The 19366-nt window shown below is 35.6% G+C and overlaps 1 protein-coding gene and 2 long non-coding RNA genes across 5 annotated transcripts; 1 reads left to right on the plus strand and 2 right to left on the minus strand.

Annotated features, from left to right (window-relative positions):
* Positions 1-34: 34 nt before the first annotated feature.
* Positions 35-7455, minus strand: LOC122415958 (piwi-like protein Siwi). Its single transcript, XM_043428569.1, has 11 exons — positions 7332-7455; positions 5553-5750; positions 5279-5366; positions 4422-4532; positions 4115-4323; positions 3830-4015; positions 3470-3640; positions 2929-3205; positions 2423-2778; positions 1740-2148; positions 35-1401 (listed from the first exon to the last, which is right to left on the minus strand). The coding sequence occupies exons 2-11, from the start codon at positions 5733-5735 to the stop codon at positions 758-760; spliced, it is 2634 nt and encodes an 877-aa protein (XP_043284504.1). The 5' UTR covers positions 5736-5750; positions 7332-7455; the 3' UTR covers positions 35-757.
* On the plus strand, positions 7321-9996 carry LOC122415960 (uncharacterized). Its single transcript, XR_006262036.1, has 3 exons — positions 7321-7466; positions 8878-8958; positions 9498-9996. It is a non-coding gene; the product is annotated as an uncharacterized lncRNA (long non-coding RNA).
* A 1324-nt stretch (positions 9997-11320) lies between these two features.
* On the minus strand, positions 11321-16338 carry LOC122415959 (uncharacterized). 3 transcript variants are annotated; one of them, XR_006262035.1, is made up of 4 exons: positions 15839-16163; positions 13249-15236; positions 11779-12938; positions 11321-11520 (listed from the first exon to the last, which is right to left on the minus strand). It is a non-coding gene; the product is annotated as an uncharacterized lncRNA (long non-coding RNA). The 3 variants fall into 3 exon arrangements; XR_006262034.1 differs by lacking the exons at positions 11321-11520; positions 11779-12938 and adding an exon at positions 16318-16338 and having other exon boundaries at positions 13070-15236; positions 15839-16089; XR_006262033.1 differs by lacking the exons at positions 11321-11520; positions 11779-12938 and having other exon boundaries at positions 13070-15236; positions 15839-16173.
* Positions 16339-19366: the final 3028 nt, after the last annotated feature.

Here is a 19366-nt window from a genome sequence, read left to right on the forward strand (position 1 = left end):
TTTATATATTTCTAAACGAAAAATAAAATCAAAATTCAAAGTACATTGTATTTATTACGTATTTCAATACAATAATTGAACTGAAAGATATTAAACGGTGAATTGAACTGTCAACTTGAATCAGTTTATAAAAAAAATTTGTCAGTGTCCAGCAATGAGAAATCCCAAATCCCAATAGCCTCAAGAGTTTTAGTTTAAAAACGAAGTGGAAGAAAAACGTGAAAACATAAGTCTCGAGACGCTGCCGCGACTCAAGATATTTGGTACCTCTGAGAACAAAAAAATCAAAATTCGTACCGATAAGTTTTACTAATTGGAATTAGTAACATCAAAGTATTGACATCGGTTTGTTAAATTTCATTGGAAGCTATCTCTCGATTAAGTTGAAAGAATAAACTATGTTCAGAATATTTCAGAAATTTGTCTTCCCAAATTTAGAAGTTTGATAGAAATTGGCTTTCTTCAGAAATAATTCCAGCGAACAAAAAAAATGATTTTCATATTGAACAAATCACACTCTTTTGGATATGGTTGTGAAGATCAAAACTGGTTTGTCCTTTCTGCATCATTATATAATAAAAAGAGATATTTCGCACATTGCGTCAAATAATTCTGGTGAACAAAAAAGTAGAGAAAAAAATCGAGACGCCAGATGATTTGATCCGTGAAATAAAAAGTTCGGAGCTTTTATCCTTTTGAAGTTGTACGTAGTGAACAGAGCCCGCGAAAACTCATTTGAAATCGATGAAAATATATTTTACAAAAAGTAAAGGAGAGTTTCGAGATGGTTACTAGGACTTGCGTGAATCGATTGTGATACGAGGAATGCGAGTTTGTGGGCGAACTGACATGGAGCGGGAACGCGCACAGTTCCGCTCCAATTGAAGTACATGTGCGTTAATTTGTACGACAACTTTTGTAACTGATTAGCTGATAGACCGCTTGTGTCAGCGATGACGCTGTAGCTTGTCGGTGACACAGAGCCTTGAGTCGTGAATTGTGAAACGACGAAGAAATCGTACTTCAGAGGACTCGTGATGACATCATCGACGACGGTACCAGGAGCAGGATTTCCTCCGTTATAAAACAATCGGGTATTTATCCGTTTCGTCACGATAATATACGTCATCTTAACCAAATTTGCGTTGCCGTAAAGACTCGCCAATTTCGCTTGTAGCCTTTCAACTTCGTGCTCAAGAACGAATGGGATTTGACCTTCCCCGACTCCGTCTCGATAAATTACGATTCGCGATGGCAAAGCTTTGTTTATTTCTTTGTATTTTTGGAGCGCTTTGCACATGTTTACGCCCAAATCGTTGGACAGTTCTTCGCCGTTGGTATGAGCGCTTACCGCCGAGAAATATCGGCTGAAATTACGATCCAACGACGCGACAAGAGCGCCTGCAATGTAAAGAATAAAACAGAACAATTAGAGAAATGAAAAAACTGTACGTGGAGTATTAGGAGAGTAATAAAGAGAATTTACAAATAATTATAAAGAACCAGTCCTTGAAGAAACGAACGTAAATGAGGAAACACGATGGTAAAAAAAATTGTTATGATAAGCAATGCCAAACAAAATTGACTCAAGTTATTCATATTTTTCAATTCAGAAGAATGAATGTTAAAAAATTATCAAGAGAGCACAGCAAACATTTAAAAATTAAACAAATGGAGAAAAAATTGTTGTTTCCAGAAATGGAAAAAATAAAAAATCGTAAAATGAGTGAGGCGCTTACCGAAATCTCGCCCTTTAGAATTAGTGTCATGGCAGACATCAAATCCAGCGACCATAAGACCACTCGCGGGTATATTCACAGCCCATGGTGCTCCACCGATTTTACAGTTCATTTGTATGGCTATTTTTGTTGCTATCGATTGAACGCCTTTCGCTGACATGTTTTTAGCCAACATACACTGTGTTGGTACTGGGCGATCGATGCAACATTTTTTTTTAATCGCAGCGTAACGATCCGCCCGATTGTTCATAACGAGGCAAAATATGAGTTGAGGATTTGCCTGGCTCATTATTTCCTCGATGGCAGAAGTGTACCCGGCTGCCCGATCGTCGGAGAGTATGTAATTCCGGGGTGAAGCGATTTGGAAGTTCATATTTTTCACTGCCCCTTTCAAAGTGCCGACGAATGCCTGAAATATTAAATTCGTTTAAAAACATGTTGACGTAATTAGAATGACAAAAATCCACTTTTCGTGTTATTCATCACTCAAAATTTGTATTTATTGTAACCATCTCATCGGTGCCAGTTCATTCATGAGTTTCACTATCCAACAAGCATATTCAATGTTCTGAATCAAAGCATACTCTGTGCGACTGTTTGATGTTTATTGAAAGTCACTTCTATTTTCTAGAGAAACGGAGAATCGAGCGGATAATACGATGGAAATAATAAAAAAAACTTACTTCGGCATCCCTTGCGACCCGATTAGGAATCACCATGACCCAGTTGTTTAATCGGGTTGTTTCGAGCATCGGGTTAGATCTAAGAGAGAAAGTCCAATCCGCTTTATCACCAGCAGTTGTACTTCGGCCCTGCCCGAATGTTATTTCCTCAGTGGGCAATATTCGCGCGGGCAACGTAACAAGTTTGTTGTCGAGTTGAAGATTCCAGTTTCTAAATTCGGTGACTACTTGCGGTTCGTCATGTAAACGCTTGTTAAAACTCATCAGTCGATTAATGCGTCCACGCGGATCGAGCCTCGTGTACGTTGCCAATTCTCGCATCATCGTACGGTCTTCCCTCATCGCGTCCGTTAATCCTGATTCATTTTAATTCGAGATTATCAACACCTCGTTCAAAGACAGAAAAAGTGAACGAAGTAGTGAAAAAAAATTAAATTATCGTCGATTCCTTTTTGAGTTGTTACCCAAACGGCGAAATTCGTAAATTAAAAATAATTCTGACTAACCAGTTGATCGACACAGTTCTGGAATCAAGCAAACCATTTCTGAAGCACCGGCGCGACGATCTCGATCCTTGCTCTTCGAGAGCAACAGCGGTTGAGTAGAGTGACGAATATTTATTTGGTATTTGATCCTGTAATACTCCTTATAACTGATTTCTTCGCCTTTCTTAGTGAATGTTGAATTCGGCGATTGGGAATAGTCAACATCATCCACTCTGTACGTGTGATTATTGTAGTCCGTTAAAACTGTTACTCCAATCACCATGGCCTTGAATCTTTCCTACAAATGATTGATGCATTCATTCGTGAATGTTCGAATATTTTTTGCGATCAATTCGAGTACATGTTAAAAGAACAGTGACATACAATTTGAATTGAAACACTAAACGAGCAACGAAATCATTGGAAAAGTCCCTTTGCCTTTTACATCTTTGTAACCTAGTAGTGTTGCCATGATTTTACAATGCCATTTTCCATCGAATTGAATGTTTAAATTCTATTTATGTAAAGGATTGATATAGACTGCATAAACATTTTTCATCACCTGATACTGATTTCCGAACTTATTGTAGCATTCGTTCAAGATGTCGAGAAGGGTTTGCTGTCTCATTACTTTGTGCGTTATTTCGGCGCACATTAAAATATTAGTCTCGTGTTGGCGAATCGATGTTTCATAACCTGGCCATAATTCTAGTTTATATTGAGGAACTTCGACCTGGTGAAGAAAAAGGTAAAAATTCCAATTCATTATTTTAAATAAAATAAATTTTATATTAGAAGAACTTAGGAAAACGACGAGATTTTCGTACGTAAACAGTGACAGAAAAACTTCAGTTCCATTCAAGGTAGAAAAACATATTTTTATATACGATAAAAGTGTGCATGTGAATTAAAAAATAATGACCTTGTTTCTCGCGTCGAAGTAATTGCGGCCGACGAGCTGAAGTTGTAAATATTCCAGACATTTGCGCATGATGATGTTATAAAACTGCAAATAATGCTCGTCGCCTTTCGAAATATCTCCTACGAGACGAATCACTATTTGGATATTGGCATCGTCCGAGCGTCTCTTTGAAAAAACTTCGAGTGGCTATGGACATAAAAATCCCGAATTACTTTCAAACACTCTATCAAAGCAGGATGAAAATAATAGATGATCAGCCAATGAAATTATACTGAATTAACCAACCTGGGGCAATCGATTGCTGGTGTATAAAACAGTCCCGTCGAATATGTATGCGCCTAGTTTATCCCGATGTACTCCGAGCATACCTTTTCGCGCTTGAATACGATCTTCCTCGGGTGCAAAGTCTACCCGGTACTTGTAGAGGCACCAATCAGTTGCGTTCAATACTTTGAAGTAATTAGCTTGCACCTGAACAGATTTACCCTCGGTACCTATGCAATGCCCAGTCATTAATTTCTTTATTCGTTAGGTTTTTCACGTAGAATAACGTTCTCTAAAAGGTGAAAAAAGTTATTTGAAGGGAGCAAACCTTGCTTAGATAAGACGGTAGATGGTCGCGTTATAAGAAGCTCCGGCGGAAGCTGACGTCGTCCTCGCAAGGCTCCGCGTCCCATCGAACTAGCATCACCTCCTCCGCCACCTGCAAATATCCGAAATGAAACAATTGATTGGTTACTTTTCTTACAATTTTTTTACTTTCAAATCTTTTTAATGATCGAATCAATATCAAGATATAACCGTTTATGTCGTAGATTCAATGACAAAAAGTTCGAAGGCTCGAATAACAAATTTTTTCAGTTCCATTTTCGGTGAAAAAGAATTTTTGTAATATTTCGGGACTGTGCAAATGAAAAGAAAAGTAGCAAAGTTGCAGTGGTGATGATGGTAATAAAAAGCGAAAAATATGGCTCAACTCAAAAAAGTAGGCACAGGCTTTTGAAGAAAAAGTACTGACCTGGGAAACCGCTATTATTAGCCCTAGCTTTAAAAAGATGGCAAAAAATATGCTTCAAAATGTGAATGGAGAGAAATCATAAAGCAATAAAAACCCAACGTCAAAGCCGGTGGGCCGGGAAATACGTACGAGCTCCTTCAAAATTCGTCTCAACAAAGAGCATTCAAACGCTGTCCCCCTCCCCTCTCCTTCCACTTCCGTTTTTCAAAATTTTTTTTAGGACTTTGATTTTCATTCAATGTGGACCATCACTCTTTCTGTTTTTAATTTTTTTCACTTCACACTTACGCAATGAAAATGAAAGTTTATTGAGCCTCATAATTGCATGTGGAGAACGTAGAAAAAGAATGAGACAGGATCATTTTTTTATTCACGTGCATTGCAAAATACCGGTAGAGAAAAGATTTATTATGAACTCGTCCAATGCTCACCTGGGGGCTGTTCTGGCCTAGGAGCCTGCGCTTGTGCTGGTGGAGTGCTTCTGGATGCTGCAACTGGCTCCGGTCCACGTCCAATACTCTATTGGATCACGAAAATTAAACGAAAAAACGTTACGATCCAACTACGATTTCTAATTAGTAGGATTTTCGAAATTCTTTTTTGGCAATTAAATAGGCGAGTAAAAAATGGTTTTTCTGTTAATATGTAGAATCGTGACAAAAATTTTGATAAATCTTTGAAAAAATCAGAAAAACATGGACAAACCTGTTGCGCCGATGTAGAGGGTTGAGCCGGGGCTGTCGGAGCCCCGGGTCTCCTGGCCCATGCTCCTTGCAGAGGAGCGCCGATGGGTTTTGGCGGTTCCTGCTGCTTTTGCTGCTGTTGAGCTGGCGGTGGAGCTTTAGCCCGACCCCTTCCCCATGCCCCTCTTCTCGGTTGGTCACCCATTTTTTATCCAATATTCTAATTTTTGGATCAGTACATTCTTTCAATTTCACTTTAATATAGACTATGAGTAGTTTTAAAAACGGATACACGAGTTATAGGAAGAAATCGATAGAAAAAAATTCAATTACTGATCAATAATAAAAAAAAAAAAAAACGCTTCCAAAATTTTGTAATGTTATAAACGACAATTTAAGTTTTACTGAATTTCAATCTCAAATTTAAAAAAGTTATGGATTGAGTAGGAAAAACAGTTTATTTAGTTAATTTTATATATGCTAGATTTCAAAATCATTTACAAAAAAAAAAAAAAAAAATAGAACATCGAAAAATTCAGCTCTGTCGGTTGGAACTCTGGTGCGTTTCCGAGGTACGCTTCGGTCTCGAACAGAGAACAAAGAAATGTCCAAGCTTCGTAAATACGCATGCACGCCATAGGGGTATCATAAAACCACTACGACCCATGCTCAATGTGTCGCACATCACTTGGTAACTCGACGAGCAAGCGTGTGGGGGAAGGGCACTTTGAGAATAATACCACTAAGCGCGCTGTATTTACAACAGCCCAAGTGCCGAAGTTTTCACACAAAGAAATAGTCAAAAATTGAACGAAATTAAGAAATTCAACATTATTGAAAAATAGCTCGACATTAATTTATAATTGGCGAAATGTATTAGACTAGAAATATATTCATGACTGAATGGTTTTTTTTTCTTAATTATCGTCACAAACACGTGTGTTCTCGGAAGAATACACACATACATTTTTCTGGCGATTGCTCGGTGTGAAAAAAGCTACAGACTCAAACACGATGAAGCGAGTTTGGTATTGTTTTGCACTCCTCTTTCCATCCCCCCTTCCCCCTACCGCACGGTTCAACCGGGCATAAAGCTGTTAATTTTTGCTGTGTAGTTGAAACCCAGCAAAGAAGATAATACTTTCATCACAAAATACTGAGGTATACACAGACTATGTATTTTTTTCAAGTGTTGAATGAAAACTGCTATATGACGAAATGTTGAAAATTGGACATTTTCAAGGATATTCAAGGTTTTCAAAAAACGGTTTTCACTATTGGACTTTAATATATTTCTGAATTGATTTCAAGTAGTAATTCAACTGACTTGTGTGTTCGATAACTCAATTTTTTTTTCATCCGTTAAAAGATTATTGGATAATACGATTTCGTGAGAAAAATTCAATGAAGAAAAAGTATCAATACAGGTTTCTCAGAATTAAATTATCTGTTCGTTCATTTCTGAGAAATCGTGCGTGTTAAATATACAATGTTGCAGAAGAGTAAATAAAAAAAAATAAAAAAAACAATTGTACACAAGCGAAAAGGTTAAAGCGGTCATTGATTTCACCGCGTTGTTATCAAAATGTCGACATGAATATTTATTGAATATTTCAATATTTGGTGCAACAAAATCCGATAAAAATTTAATTCTTTGATACAACGATTTTAATATGCCGAATCAATGTGCTTTACTAGCTTCAGGACGAAAAATTTAGCTTTCGAACAAAAAAACTTTCCATATACAGAGTTGGTATTGAAACCCGTAAATTTTAATGTTTAATGTGCAAATTTTACGTACCTTTTCACGATGCCGAACGAGCACCACTCGCAAAAGCCACTGCCAGTACTGCTACGGGGTTGACAAAACAAGCGAACAATGATTGCAATGGCAAGCGGCACACCGGCGACAACGAACGGCAACTGTATAGTATAAGTATGAAAAAAAACCATCTCATCCTTCCCCCTTCTCCAAACAGCGCAAACGATGTGCGCGTGGCTCTAGCCGGAAGTATCAAAAAACGTCGCATAAATGGAAAAAATCCCGATAAAAATGGTCAATAAAGATGTTTTTTTTCTATTTTCTTTTTGATAAATTGTTCAAAATATTGTTAATGATAAATCAGAACAGGATTTTTCATTATTTTACGAATCTAGTGAAAACTTTTCTTGACTTCCGCTAAACCGATCTGTTTCGCAACTCGATCCGAATAACTTCAAATTTTCTGCCTTTTTTTACGAACTAAAAAAATACGAGTCCATAGTGTTTGTTTTTTTTTTTTCAATGCAGATGTACGACTACTCTTAGACAGACAATTCTTTGAGCAATCACACATGCCGCCCGACAAGAGATTCGCCAACTTGAAGGAGTTGAAGATAGAAAAAATGCTTACTTATATCGCTTGGCAGGGTTTCATGTCCTGATTATGTCAAATAAAACACTCAGTTATTGGCCATACACCATTTCTATTGAAAAAATAATCAACGAGGCTGATTATTTTTGATTGTTGAAAATTTGGAAAATTTATTGGCTTCAGAAATGAAGAAAAATATTCAAAAAAATAATATTTTGTCATCAAATGAGTTATCTTGAGAGAGTATCATCAAATTCATTTAAAATCATTACAATTGGACCAGCAGACAAGGCTTGTACTTGTATATCCGTGATAAAAACACGATATCGACACAATAACGCAATTAAAGAAAAAAAAAAATATTAATTATGGTTAAGTCCAAACTTGAAGACCAGCTCGGATCCAAGTCTACAGTTTCATGTGTTATGAACAATAATTTCAAATAACCACAAAAAAGTTGGAATAATTCATTTAAGGATTCAAAATATATAGGAATCTCATTTCTAGCCCATTTACGAGCCATAAATGAGAATGTACAGGCTTTGGAGAAAAAATCGAGCACAAAAGTCCATTTTAAAAATATTTTTAAATACAAAAATTCGAAATTAAATATAGTCACCTGTATTCTAGCAAGCTTCATGAGTACACGTTCCTGCCAAAATTCCAATATTATCAAGAGATTTTATATAAGAATATTCAATTTATTTTAGGTAAAATTCTAAACTCTGTTCACATTTTTCTTTTACAAAAGAACATGATTGCGAAGAAGAAAATGGTTGATGTTTAAACCATGTCAGGATCGTCCATATATTCTGCCATTTCCAATTCCTCGACCCGATTGATATGTTTTCTTCCCATGATATGACGATGAACGTTCAAATAGCCAAGAATGTGACATTCACAACAGACGCAATAATAATTATGATATTCATTGAGCATCAAAATATCATTTCCCCAGTTATTAGCAGTAATCAAATGGTACTCTTCTTGCAGATGGAGTTCGGCTTTATCCCAACTAGTCATACGACAGTTGCACACCATACAGTAGAAGATATTCTCCGTCTCTGCGACCAGGTATGTTTCCATGTTTGCCATTTTGTTGTTGTTTGTTTAAGTATCTATTTGTTTTAAAAAATATATCATTAGAAAGTTAAGTGGGTTGAAGGAAAGGTTACACGAGTTAAAAATTTGACAACTATATCCACAGCAAAGTCAGATTTATCATTTTATAATGAAATAAAGGGTTGGAGGTCGAAATATTTACCAAAAATATGAATTGTTTAACTCCTTTGACATTGTGATCGAAAATATGAAAGATAATCGAAAAATGAATGTTTACGGAATGGCGTATATACTCAACAGTGAAAAAAACGTACAAGTTGAAAAAGTTGAAAGACGAAAAGAATTTGAAGATATAACCTATCATTAACATTTCGAGCGAACCATTACGCAATGACGCGATATTCAATATATGATAATGTTTGAAAATTTGATGGATTTTCAACTTTTACTTACTTTCAATGAAATATATTTTTGAACTGCTGGAATAATGTGAAAATGGTGCTTTTTTTCTTGAATTTCTCTCATCGAACGGTTGTTGTTATAACCGCAAGATGGCGATTAAGGGAATTTGGAACTTTTATGGACTTCGTGCGCAATCTTCGCGTTTACGGGATACTGGACGTACCGGAGAATGGAAAATAAATACCTGTCACTTACAAATGGAGATATGAAAAAATCCATCCACAATCTGTTGACTATCATTTGTCGATGATGCCAGAAATTCAACTAATCAATCATGAATATAATTCATCATTCTCTTTATATTGCAACTTTACTTCGATGAAAATTCTAAAATACAATAACGTCAGTGGTTCTTTGACAAGACAACTTATTTCGAAAGGCAGATAGTTATTGAATTGAGTCTAATTGCCCTCTTGAAGAACTCGAAAAAGTTGAAATTTTGAATTTCATGTTCCAAAATGGAGTTGGCAAGTTTGCGAGTCTTATCGACCTGGTACATACGAGTAAACAAAAAAAAAAGTGTACTCAAAAGATTGACTTTTACGATTTATATATTTTCCTTTTTAACAAAAAAAAAATAACACTGATGCACAGATCTGGCGCAAGTTACAAAACTCAGAGTCATAAATGTATTTTAAATAGTAGATGGAAATAAAAAAAATAAATGCGTTTGAAACAGAAATTCAATTCTTTTGAAGAAAAATACGGAAGGATGAGCCGTATACCTAAATCTACTAAGTACAAAATAACTGATTACTTCCTCAAGGAATATAATGTTAAATTATTTTTATACTGATGCATTTCAAGCAGATTTTTAACCTTCGGCTTTACCTTCACCTTGGTTTGATAAAACAACTGACAAGTCTCTTAATCTACTTGAAATATAAGAAATATCTAAATGTCAATTAAAATATTGTAAAAAGGTTTAAGTAAAGAATATTCAAAAAATTGGAAAGCACCTCAAACCATGCTTTCGCTTTTTCTTTAATAAAAATTATAAAATCCTTCATAAAATAAGATTCTATGCTTTTAAATGAATGAATAGCGATTGAGGAAAAATGTCGAAAATAACTGAAATGTAAAAATCGCGTAAAAATTCAGATGTAAAGTTTCCTTTGTTATTTTTGATTGATGGAAATTTTCTGATACTCTCTGTTGAAGTTTATTTCTTGAAATAATTTCTGTAAGTTGGCATTCAAGATTTCAGCTGTGATGATGCTCAAATAAGGACGGTTTCGCTTTAGTAACGTTCCAAGAGTGCCCATTCGCGTTTGCGTGATCGGTTGGTTTCCTTTGATCGGGATGAACAGTAACTGGATGGGGTACTGAAAATCGTTGTTGCATTAACGGGCTGACAAAAATTTTAATGAGTGCTTTGGTTATTCAGTGTTGTTATTATCATAAGGAAAGTTGAAGAGTTTGGAAATGTGGATCATAATTTTACTAGTTCTGTTGAGTTGAATATGAGCTTTCGGAATACGAAAGTGAAAAATTGTGGTACCTGCAATGATTCCTTGACAATGTCCATGATTGAGACGACGAATAATAGAGATTTCCACAATTTTGGTAGTAGCTTGATGAAGCGACAGATACCGGTAGTGAAGAATATGAGTTCGCGCGGCTTTGCCTCTTGAATTTCTTATATGGTGGATATTCAGACTCGTCACTATCCAAATCATTATAGAAATTGATGGTGGAGTAGTTCGAACGATAGCGCCCCATTAAGTATTGATGTAGTAGGCCTCTGACATGGGGAAGAATATTGTTTTCCGAAAAAATTGAACACCGGCACAAATCGCAGTAGTATCTACCACATCCTTTGGAATAAAGTGAAGAGCCATAACGGTTCAAGGCACTCTGATGTAAATCATCTTTTAAATGTTGAGAAGAGAATGTAGAGCTTCTGTACCAGTCGCAAAGTGCACAACTATAATACAAAGTAATATGGTCACGGTACCCATAGTCCCAATAACCAGACATTTTTGTGCTTAGTTTAACTACAGAAGGTCAAGCGAGGCTTATTCCACCCAGAGAACGATCGATGATCCACGTGATACAGAATAGTTGATTAAAGTCCTTTCTTATCTATGAACTCAGCTACGTTCAATGAAGCTACTTAAAAAAAACAAAAAAAAATTGGTTCAATTAAAAATTCGTATTTTTTTCAAATCTGTTATAAAAATGCAAATGATTACATAGTCGAATAAACAAGTTCTATATATAAAGAAATAATTGAAAACAATGAAACACAATCGAAAGGTCGTTGAGAATATTCGAAACTGGTGAATTCGAGTGTGTTTACAGAAAAATATATTATTGTGAAAAAAAACAAAGTCGTTACGTTCTTTCAAGGTTATCGATTCAACCCACCGTTCAAATTTCGTACTGAAGTGCAGTAAATTTGAGCTCAAAATCGTAGAATAGTGAGTGTATTAACAATCAACGAAATTTCTTTTCCTCAATAAAAAAAACCTCGAGTGTAATATTCGATGCTTTTCGGGTTCAATATATACTTGCACCGGTTGAATCGGAAAATTCGAATTGTGCAGCTTTCTCACGTGAACGCTGCGCACACAAAATCGGAATAACACCACAGCCAACAAAACGGTGGTAATCAGCGCCACCTTCACAAAATCGGGACATTACAACTGAACATGCTAGCCAATATAAGAAATTGATCGTAGATGGAAAAGCTTTTATTAGGAACGCGAAAATAGTACTTTTTCATTATTATATTTTGAATAAAATTTTTACTTTTCCTAGCACTTGATACAAAATCTTAATTCTCGATCGAAATTGACACTCATAAAATAAGAAACTACAATTAAACTTGAAGATTTACGAAATATAATTTCCTCATGGCTGGAACATCTCAAAAAGATTATTGATTTTAAGGTATCACATACGACTTTGTTCTTTAAATTTATCATGCATGCTAAATATTGTAAGATGCAAAGAATCTTTCGAGAGCACTATCATGTCTCTGTCCGTTGATGTGTTGATGAATATTTTTGTAACCGCTGATTACGCACTTACACAAAGTACAAACCAAAGAATTATAACTGGTATGCATTATATCATAGCCATATATGAACACTTGAGTTTCGTGTTCTTTGCTGTTAGCATGATAATCAACTTGCGCATCATTCAGATAATGGTCGCAGATATAACAATAATTTCTATAATCTCCCTGGTCGATGATATAACTATAGGGGTCCAGCTCTTCATCGTCAGATTCAACATCAATGAGGGCATCTTGATGACGTTGACCATCAAGATGTTGGAGAATATTTTTTGTTGAATAAATCCAGCATTTGCACAATTTACACCAATACTTTCCAGTCTCCAGGTCAATTATAAATGAGCCATAGCGACGGAGGGCTGTTGAATGTCTGCGACCTACTAAATGATTGTTTGAACAAATTGTGCTTGTCATGAAACAGTCGCATATTGTACATTGGTAAGGTCTTCTCCCGTTTCCCAAAATGATGTAATCCCAAGTTGCCATTTTGTTCTCTCGTTGTCTGTGCCTGGAATATAACGATCATTTTCCATATTCATACCGAATTAACTATTTTTGTAACTTGAATCAACTTGGCTCGACGTTGCAAATTCACGTATCTGCTCATTTTGGAAAGTTAGCAGTAATATAAAATTTAAGAAAATTCAAAAATTTATTATATATTCAAGTTGACGTGTACATGAATTCTTATACGAATAAAAAAATCGATGACCCCTAACACTACATTGTTGAATGTACCAGCTAGCATTTCTCAGGAAGTAAAACAAACGATTGTCAAAGAAGCAAATTGTTTTTAAAATGATTCTCAACGTGCTTACCGATAATAATTTTTATATCGGTGGGTCTGTGCTTGATCTCTAAATTTTTATTTCTCACGCACCCTCCAAGTTTAACCAGATAAAAAATAAATAGGCTCTGAATAAACCTTCCGATTCTTGTCCCGGAAAACAAAAGAGCGAAATTCGGTACAGTCTTATGATAAACTGATTGGTGGTTACGCCCCCCCCCCCCCCTGATGTTAACCAATCGGAGAGATCGGAGTTTCAATGACGTCTCCATCAAAGAAGGTTCCGGGGTTCCGGAAATGATTAGAGATACCCGTAATCTAGATTTTATTGACTGTACCACTGTACAATCGGCAGGGATCGCCATCTCGTGGTGTGTGCTATCAGATAAAAAATCGGCGAAGAACGTAATAATACCAATAATTTATTTTATCTTCATTCATGTCATAGCATCCATAAGCAGCCAAACTATTATAAGATTGGAAATAAAAATATATCACTCTTTTCTCTTGATATTTGTAATATTTGTTACAACACTGTACGTAGAAAAACTATTATTTCATTTTTAATAGTTATTTTCTTAACTCTTATTAAAAATATGTATATCAGTTTCGAGTTTTATTTACTCTTCTTTTGGTATTTAATACTTGGGTTCTCTAGTTACAAGGATTTTTGAACAGTGTGACTGCGCTTGTTAATTTTTTTGGAATTTACAGAAAACTCAAAACCACAAAATTCAGTTTATTTGAGTTGAATGTTCATCATTCACAGAATTATTTCCAATCGGATTTCACAAGCTCGTTCACCAAATAAACGTTATGCGGGGGAACAAATAATACATCTCGCATGGAAATGAATTTTGTGAATATTCATAGAAATCAATAGAGACACTATTTACTTTATCTTGAAACAAAAAGTAGGTATAGAATTAAACTATTCAAACATATGGCACTTATCAAGCTACTCCAGCAACGTCTCTGAATGAAAACATTCCATAATATTTTAATAAGTTTCGATTCCTCGTAAAAAGGAGAACAAAGTTTGTATTTGTAAAGGTCAGTAATGAAAATAACGCCACAGGTTGCACACAGCTTATGAGAATCCGTACAATTGCCTTTTTTGCATCCTTGTTTTAAATTCTTATTATCGAGGGAATCTTAACCTCACAAATAACGTACACTAAAAAGACGTGCGATCAAATAAATCCTCAGGATGAAAATTAAAAATCTAAAACCTATATCGAATAATGATAAAACTGTGCAATTGTTTTTGTTTTGTTTTCGCCATGGAACAAACCAAGTTCTACACGCGAAAGATAAAATAATTTTATCATAAATGTATGTTTAAAAGAAGTGAAAATGTCATTGATTTCGTAGAAACAAATCAGTCAGAGTCAGAGTAGTCCTCGAGATTTTCGGTGTGCGTACGACCCGTAATGTGTTGATATATATTTTGATATCCGCTGATTTTACATTCACACAACTCGCATTCGTACCAGCTGTACTTCGATTCGATTATGTCATAGCCATATCTTTCAATGGCTTCTTTGTGTTGTTGATTTCGAGCATGAAAATGAAACATTGCTTCGCCGGAGATGTTCACGTTGCAAAGATAACAATATTTATTTTCGTTGCCCTCATCGATGATGAATTCGTAAGGATCGAGATCTTCTTCGTCCTCGGAGTCAGTGGCTTCCAAGGCATCTTGATGACGTTGACCTTTGACGTGTTGAAGAATATTCGTTGTTGACTGTATCCAACAGTCGCATGATTCGCAGTAATATTTACTGCTCCCATGGGAAATGATTGACGTGCCGTAACGTTTGACAGCTCGGCCGTGTCGAGCTCCGTCGACATGTTCATTAGAGGATATTTCGCTGCTCATATAGCAGTCGCATATAGCGCACCAATGCGATTCGGTATCGTGGTCAAAATATATATAATTCCAAGACGCCATTTCGTTTTTTCTTCACATCAACGGTTCGGGGTCGTATGTTTTTCAGCGGAGTAGGGGCACCCAAGCTAAAAGGAAATTATTATTCTCGATAGTCTTTTTCGAAGTATTCTTCAGCCTACATCGCCTACATTCGAGAGCAAATCGAGAATTTGTAGGTAGAAAAAGACGTTCGTGGTAAAAAAAAAAAATGAATCGTGCAAATTTATCACTAAAAAATAACCATATTGGCAATTCTATTTTTAGGCCATTAAACAAATGCACGCGACAGAGACAATAAATCAGAACGAGAGAATTCCGAGAATGAACGTGTTCAGTCCAGTGTAGCGCGTGAGAAAATAAAACGATAACGTTTGCACGGTGTCGGTTATACGGGCTACGGCCACCGGCCACTTCGTTCTGAAACGCCGGCCGAAGCTGTGCCCGATAATGAAAATAAATAAGAATAAATAGATAACGCATGCGATAATAGCTGTTAGAGATTTCGAGTCCGATTACATTATCAAGTTAATTCCCGATCCCACAGAGCCGTGGCTCAAATCGACATATCCCAGCTTAACGATTATTTTACTATCCATTGTCAGAGATTTCGCATTCCTTGGACTTGAATAAATCATGGACAACGAATATTGTTCGTATATAAGGCGTAGGCGATTCATGTTTTACTCACCGGTAGATGATCGTTGCAGTTATAACGGTTCGTGTTCGATTAACCCAAACCCATACTACACAGGGATTCCACAGAAGTTCTAAATTTTTAGGCACGGTAGTTGGTCCGTACCTTCGACCAAAAACTGGTAAATTGTTCACGAAAGGTTTTTCGTCTTCGATCGAGCCTTGGTTCGTCGATATATGAAAGAGGGAAGTTCGGTGTACAGTCTTACCCATTATCGCCACTGACAAACCGGTTATCAACGCCATCTTGCGTAATTATAAAATCACCATATACACACTCGCCATAACCCTAGCGGATTATACGACCAGGCATTGGTCTAAAAAAGTACAAAAACGACCGAAATTGGTCGAAAACAACCGAAAAACGACAAACTTCGGTCGTTTTTGTACTTTTTTTTGACCGATGCCTGGTCGTACAATCCGCTAGGGAATGGAATGTTTTTTCAAGTAGAAATGATTCCGGAATTTTTATACCCAATACTAATATTGTTTGAGCAAATCATAAAACCAACGAGCTAAGAGGTTTGGGAGCGTGCTCTGTCGCTCTTCAAACTTCGGTCAAAGATTTAACATTCGTACGAGTCTCAACGATAGAAAAAACCAAGGAATAAAAAGGGGTTTCTTTCGAATTTGGAAAAATATTTTTAATTCACATAACTTTTATTACAAAAATATCCAAGTTTTTATAACGTAGGAATTAAAATACTGGCGTTGACAATACTTACGATTCTATAGAGCTATACGAACGAAAGTGCTAGGAATCATTTAATCAAAACTGAAGAAAAAATACGTCGTTTGTTCACAGACGATTCTTAGCTAGTTTAAGCTCGTAGCAAATTAGTTTCTTCTTCAAAACTTGAAGATAGCAACTGTTATATTTAGTTTTGCGTTTATTTCGACCTCGTTAAGTAAGCTCTTTTGAATAGGCAGTTTTCTCAACGTTTTTCAAGGCAACTAATATTTGGTACTTTTGGAAACTCTTTCCTATGCATTCTACGATTTGGCTTAATGTTTAAAATTTGCCGTAAATGTGTCAGTTGATTTCGTAATCATTACATAACGATTTTCGATTGCATAGTGCTAATCGATTAAAATTCAAATCTTTGAATAATGATTTTTTTAAATCTAGGGACTTAGATCGAATAAACGAATTAAAAAATTCAGAAAAAAAAAATTATGTGCGTTGATCAATGATAACCATAGAAAATGACAAAAACTCAAAAAATTATGAAATCGAAATTGCCTGTTAGATTTTATCCAACTTAAGTTAGCATTGTTGGCAACGAAATCGTGAGCTTGAAAAAATCGGAAATAAAAAAGAATACATTTTTCGAAATCAAAGGAAAAAATATCGTGGGAAATGAAAATATTACGAAAATTTAATGTAATTAAATTATTCTGTTTAAAGATGAAATAAAATGAAAATTTAAAGAATAATCAAATGCCAACCAGTTGGCAAAATGCATAAAATGCATTACGGCGCTCTGTAGCTTTGTTCTCTTTTCACTCGAATTCGGACTCCCGTTCAAGGGCTTCTGTGTGTTCGTCTCCTGTAATGTGTTCATAAACATCTTCATAAGTACTAATTGTGCATTGGCATAAAATGCATTCCAGCCACTTGAAATCTGACGAAATTATGTCAAAGCCATATTTTTCAACAGCGTTTTTGTGTTCCTCGCTATCTACGTGCATATACACTTTTGAATCATCAGTAAGTTGACAATTGCATAGATAACAATAGTGTTTTGCTTCTCCTTCGATAACAATGAAGTGATAAGGATCAACCCCTTTATTCTCATCAGCTGGAGCCTCATCAAGGGACTCTTGATGACGTTGACCTTTCATGTGCTGAAGAATATTTGCTGTCGAATAAATCCAGCAGTTGCATAAATCACAGTAATATTCTTGTGGTCCATGCGGAGTTATCGATGCGCCGTATCGATAAACGCCTCTCCTATGCCGGCGACCTTTTACATGCTCGTCCGCACATAACGAATTGTCCATGTAACAATCACAAATCGCGCAACAATAATATCCACTTTCTTCGTCCACCAATATGTAATCCCACGTTGCCATGTTTTTTCAACTTCTTTTTTATTCCAACTGCGAGGATGTTATTCTTCAAATTTGTGGTGATCCTAGCTGAAGAGCCTGTAGCTAAAGAAGAATAAAATTCTTTGTGTTTTTGCTTGTCACAATTTGAGACTTCAATATTCCTGTGACTATGCAAGTTGGTCAGTCCACCTGGGTTTTGTTTCATTGTTTCAAGGATCCAAGGGATGAATGCTACAGCAAGTGGGCACAGAGGGAGAAAGAAAGAGGAAGTAGTGAATCATGATTCATGCATTCTTGATAATTGATTTAGAGAAATTTGTCATAAAGCAACAAAAATAGGGAAGTTGCAAATAGAGTCAAAAAACTAAAATGGTGTTTGTGGGTTATAAAAAATCGTCAGATTCAGATCAATTTTTTTCAGAGGTCACTAGAGATGATGTTTTTTCTTTTATAATCATTTGATTCGTTTATTTTTAATTTTAGCACTGTACATGTTGATACTTAGAAATATTTGTCGCACGTGATCGTAATTCACGTATAACTCAATTTTAAAAATAAACGTGCGGTTCTGATGTTTCAAGAGATTATAATTTTTTTATTCACCAAATGAGAATTCAAAGATCGGAGGACATGCATAGGGACCCAAGATTTTGAAAAATGAGTGCACCAACAGTTCAGATTTTGCGAATTATGTCCACAAAAATATATGAAATAGCCATTTCAGGTTATGACATACCTACCGGCCACAATTTCTGTAGAAATAGATTTGATTATCGCACAGTGATGAGTAATAACAATAATTCTCAATGACTCCTAAACTCCTACATGCAACTGTTTTTATAATGGCATACAAATGTTTGCGTTATTTTGAAGTCAAGATTCACAAATTGGAAGGAAACGAAGATCTCAAAGTTTTTATTCATCCGAAACAACGAAAAATAAATCGGATGCGATACACAAAGCCGGCTCACGGAACGTGGGAAAAAAAAATTTACGAAATACTATCAATGCAAGTTCAAAACCGAACCAGTTGGCAGTGCCATCTACTTGAAATATCGGGAGTTAACATGCAACAAGTTCGTAAACTTGACAAATTTATCAAATAAGTTTCCCCAGTTATTGGTATGACTTAATCACTAATATCACTAAAATACGCGCGAAATTTGAACAGGAACGATCAAACTAATTTACACGCGAAAATCGACACAGGGTCCCATTAATGAAAATTAATAGAAAGCTCTAAAATTTTCATTTATCATAAAAGAAAATGGTTATGAAGATACTATGAAAATAAAATATCCACTGTTTTTGACGTAATAAAAAATAGTTTATTACGAATAAATTATTTTTTCAGTTATAATTACAATTATTTTTTATAATTACACGTGTAATTTGAGAATGTGAAAAATTGGAATGAGTGGTGAAATATTTAATCTTTCATTTCACCCTCTTCATCCTCTTCCTCGAC

The sequence above is a fragment of the Venturia canescens genome, chromosome 9, assembly GCF_019457755.1.
Source record: "Venturia canescens isolate UGA chromosome 9, ASM1945775v1, whole genome shotgun sequence".
In the NCBI taxonomy this organism is placed as follows: domain Eukaryota; kingdom Metazoa; phylum Arthropoda; class Insecta; order Hymenoptera; family Ichneumonidae; genus Venturia; species Venturia canescens.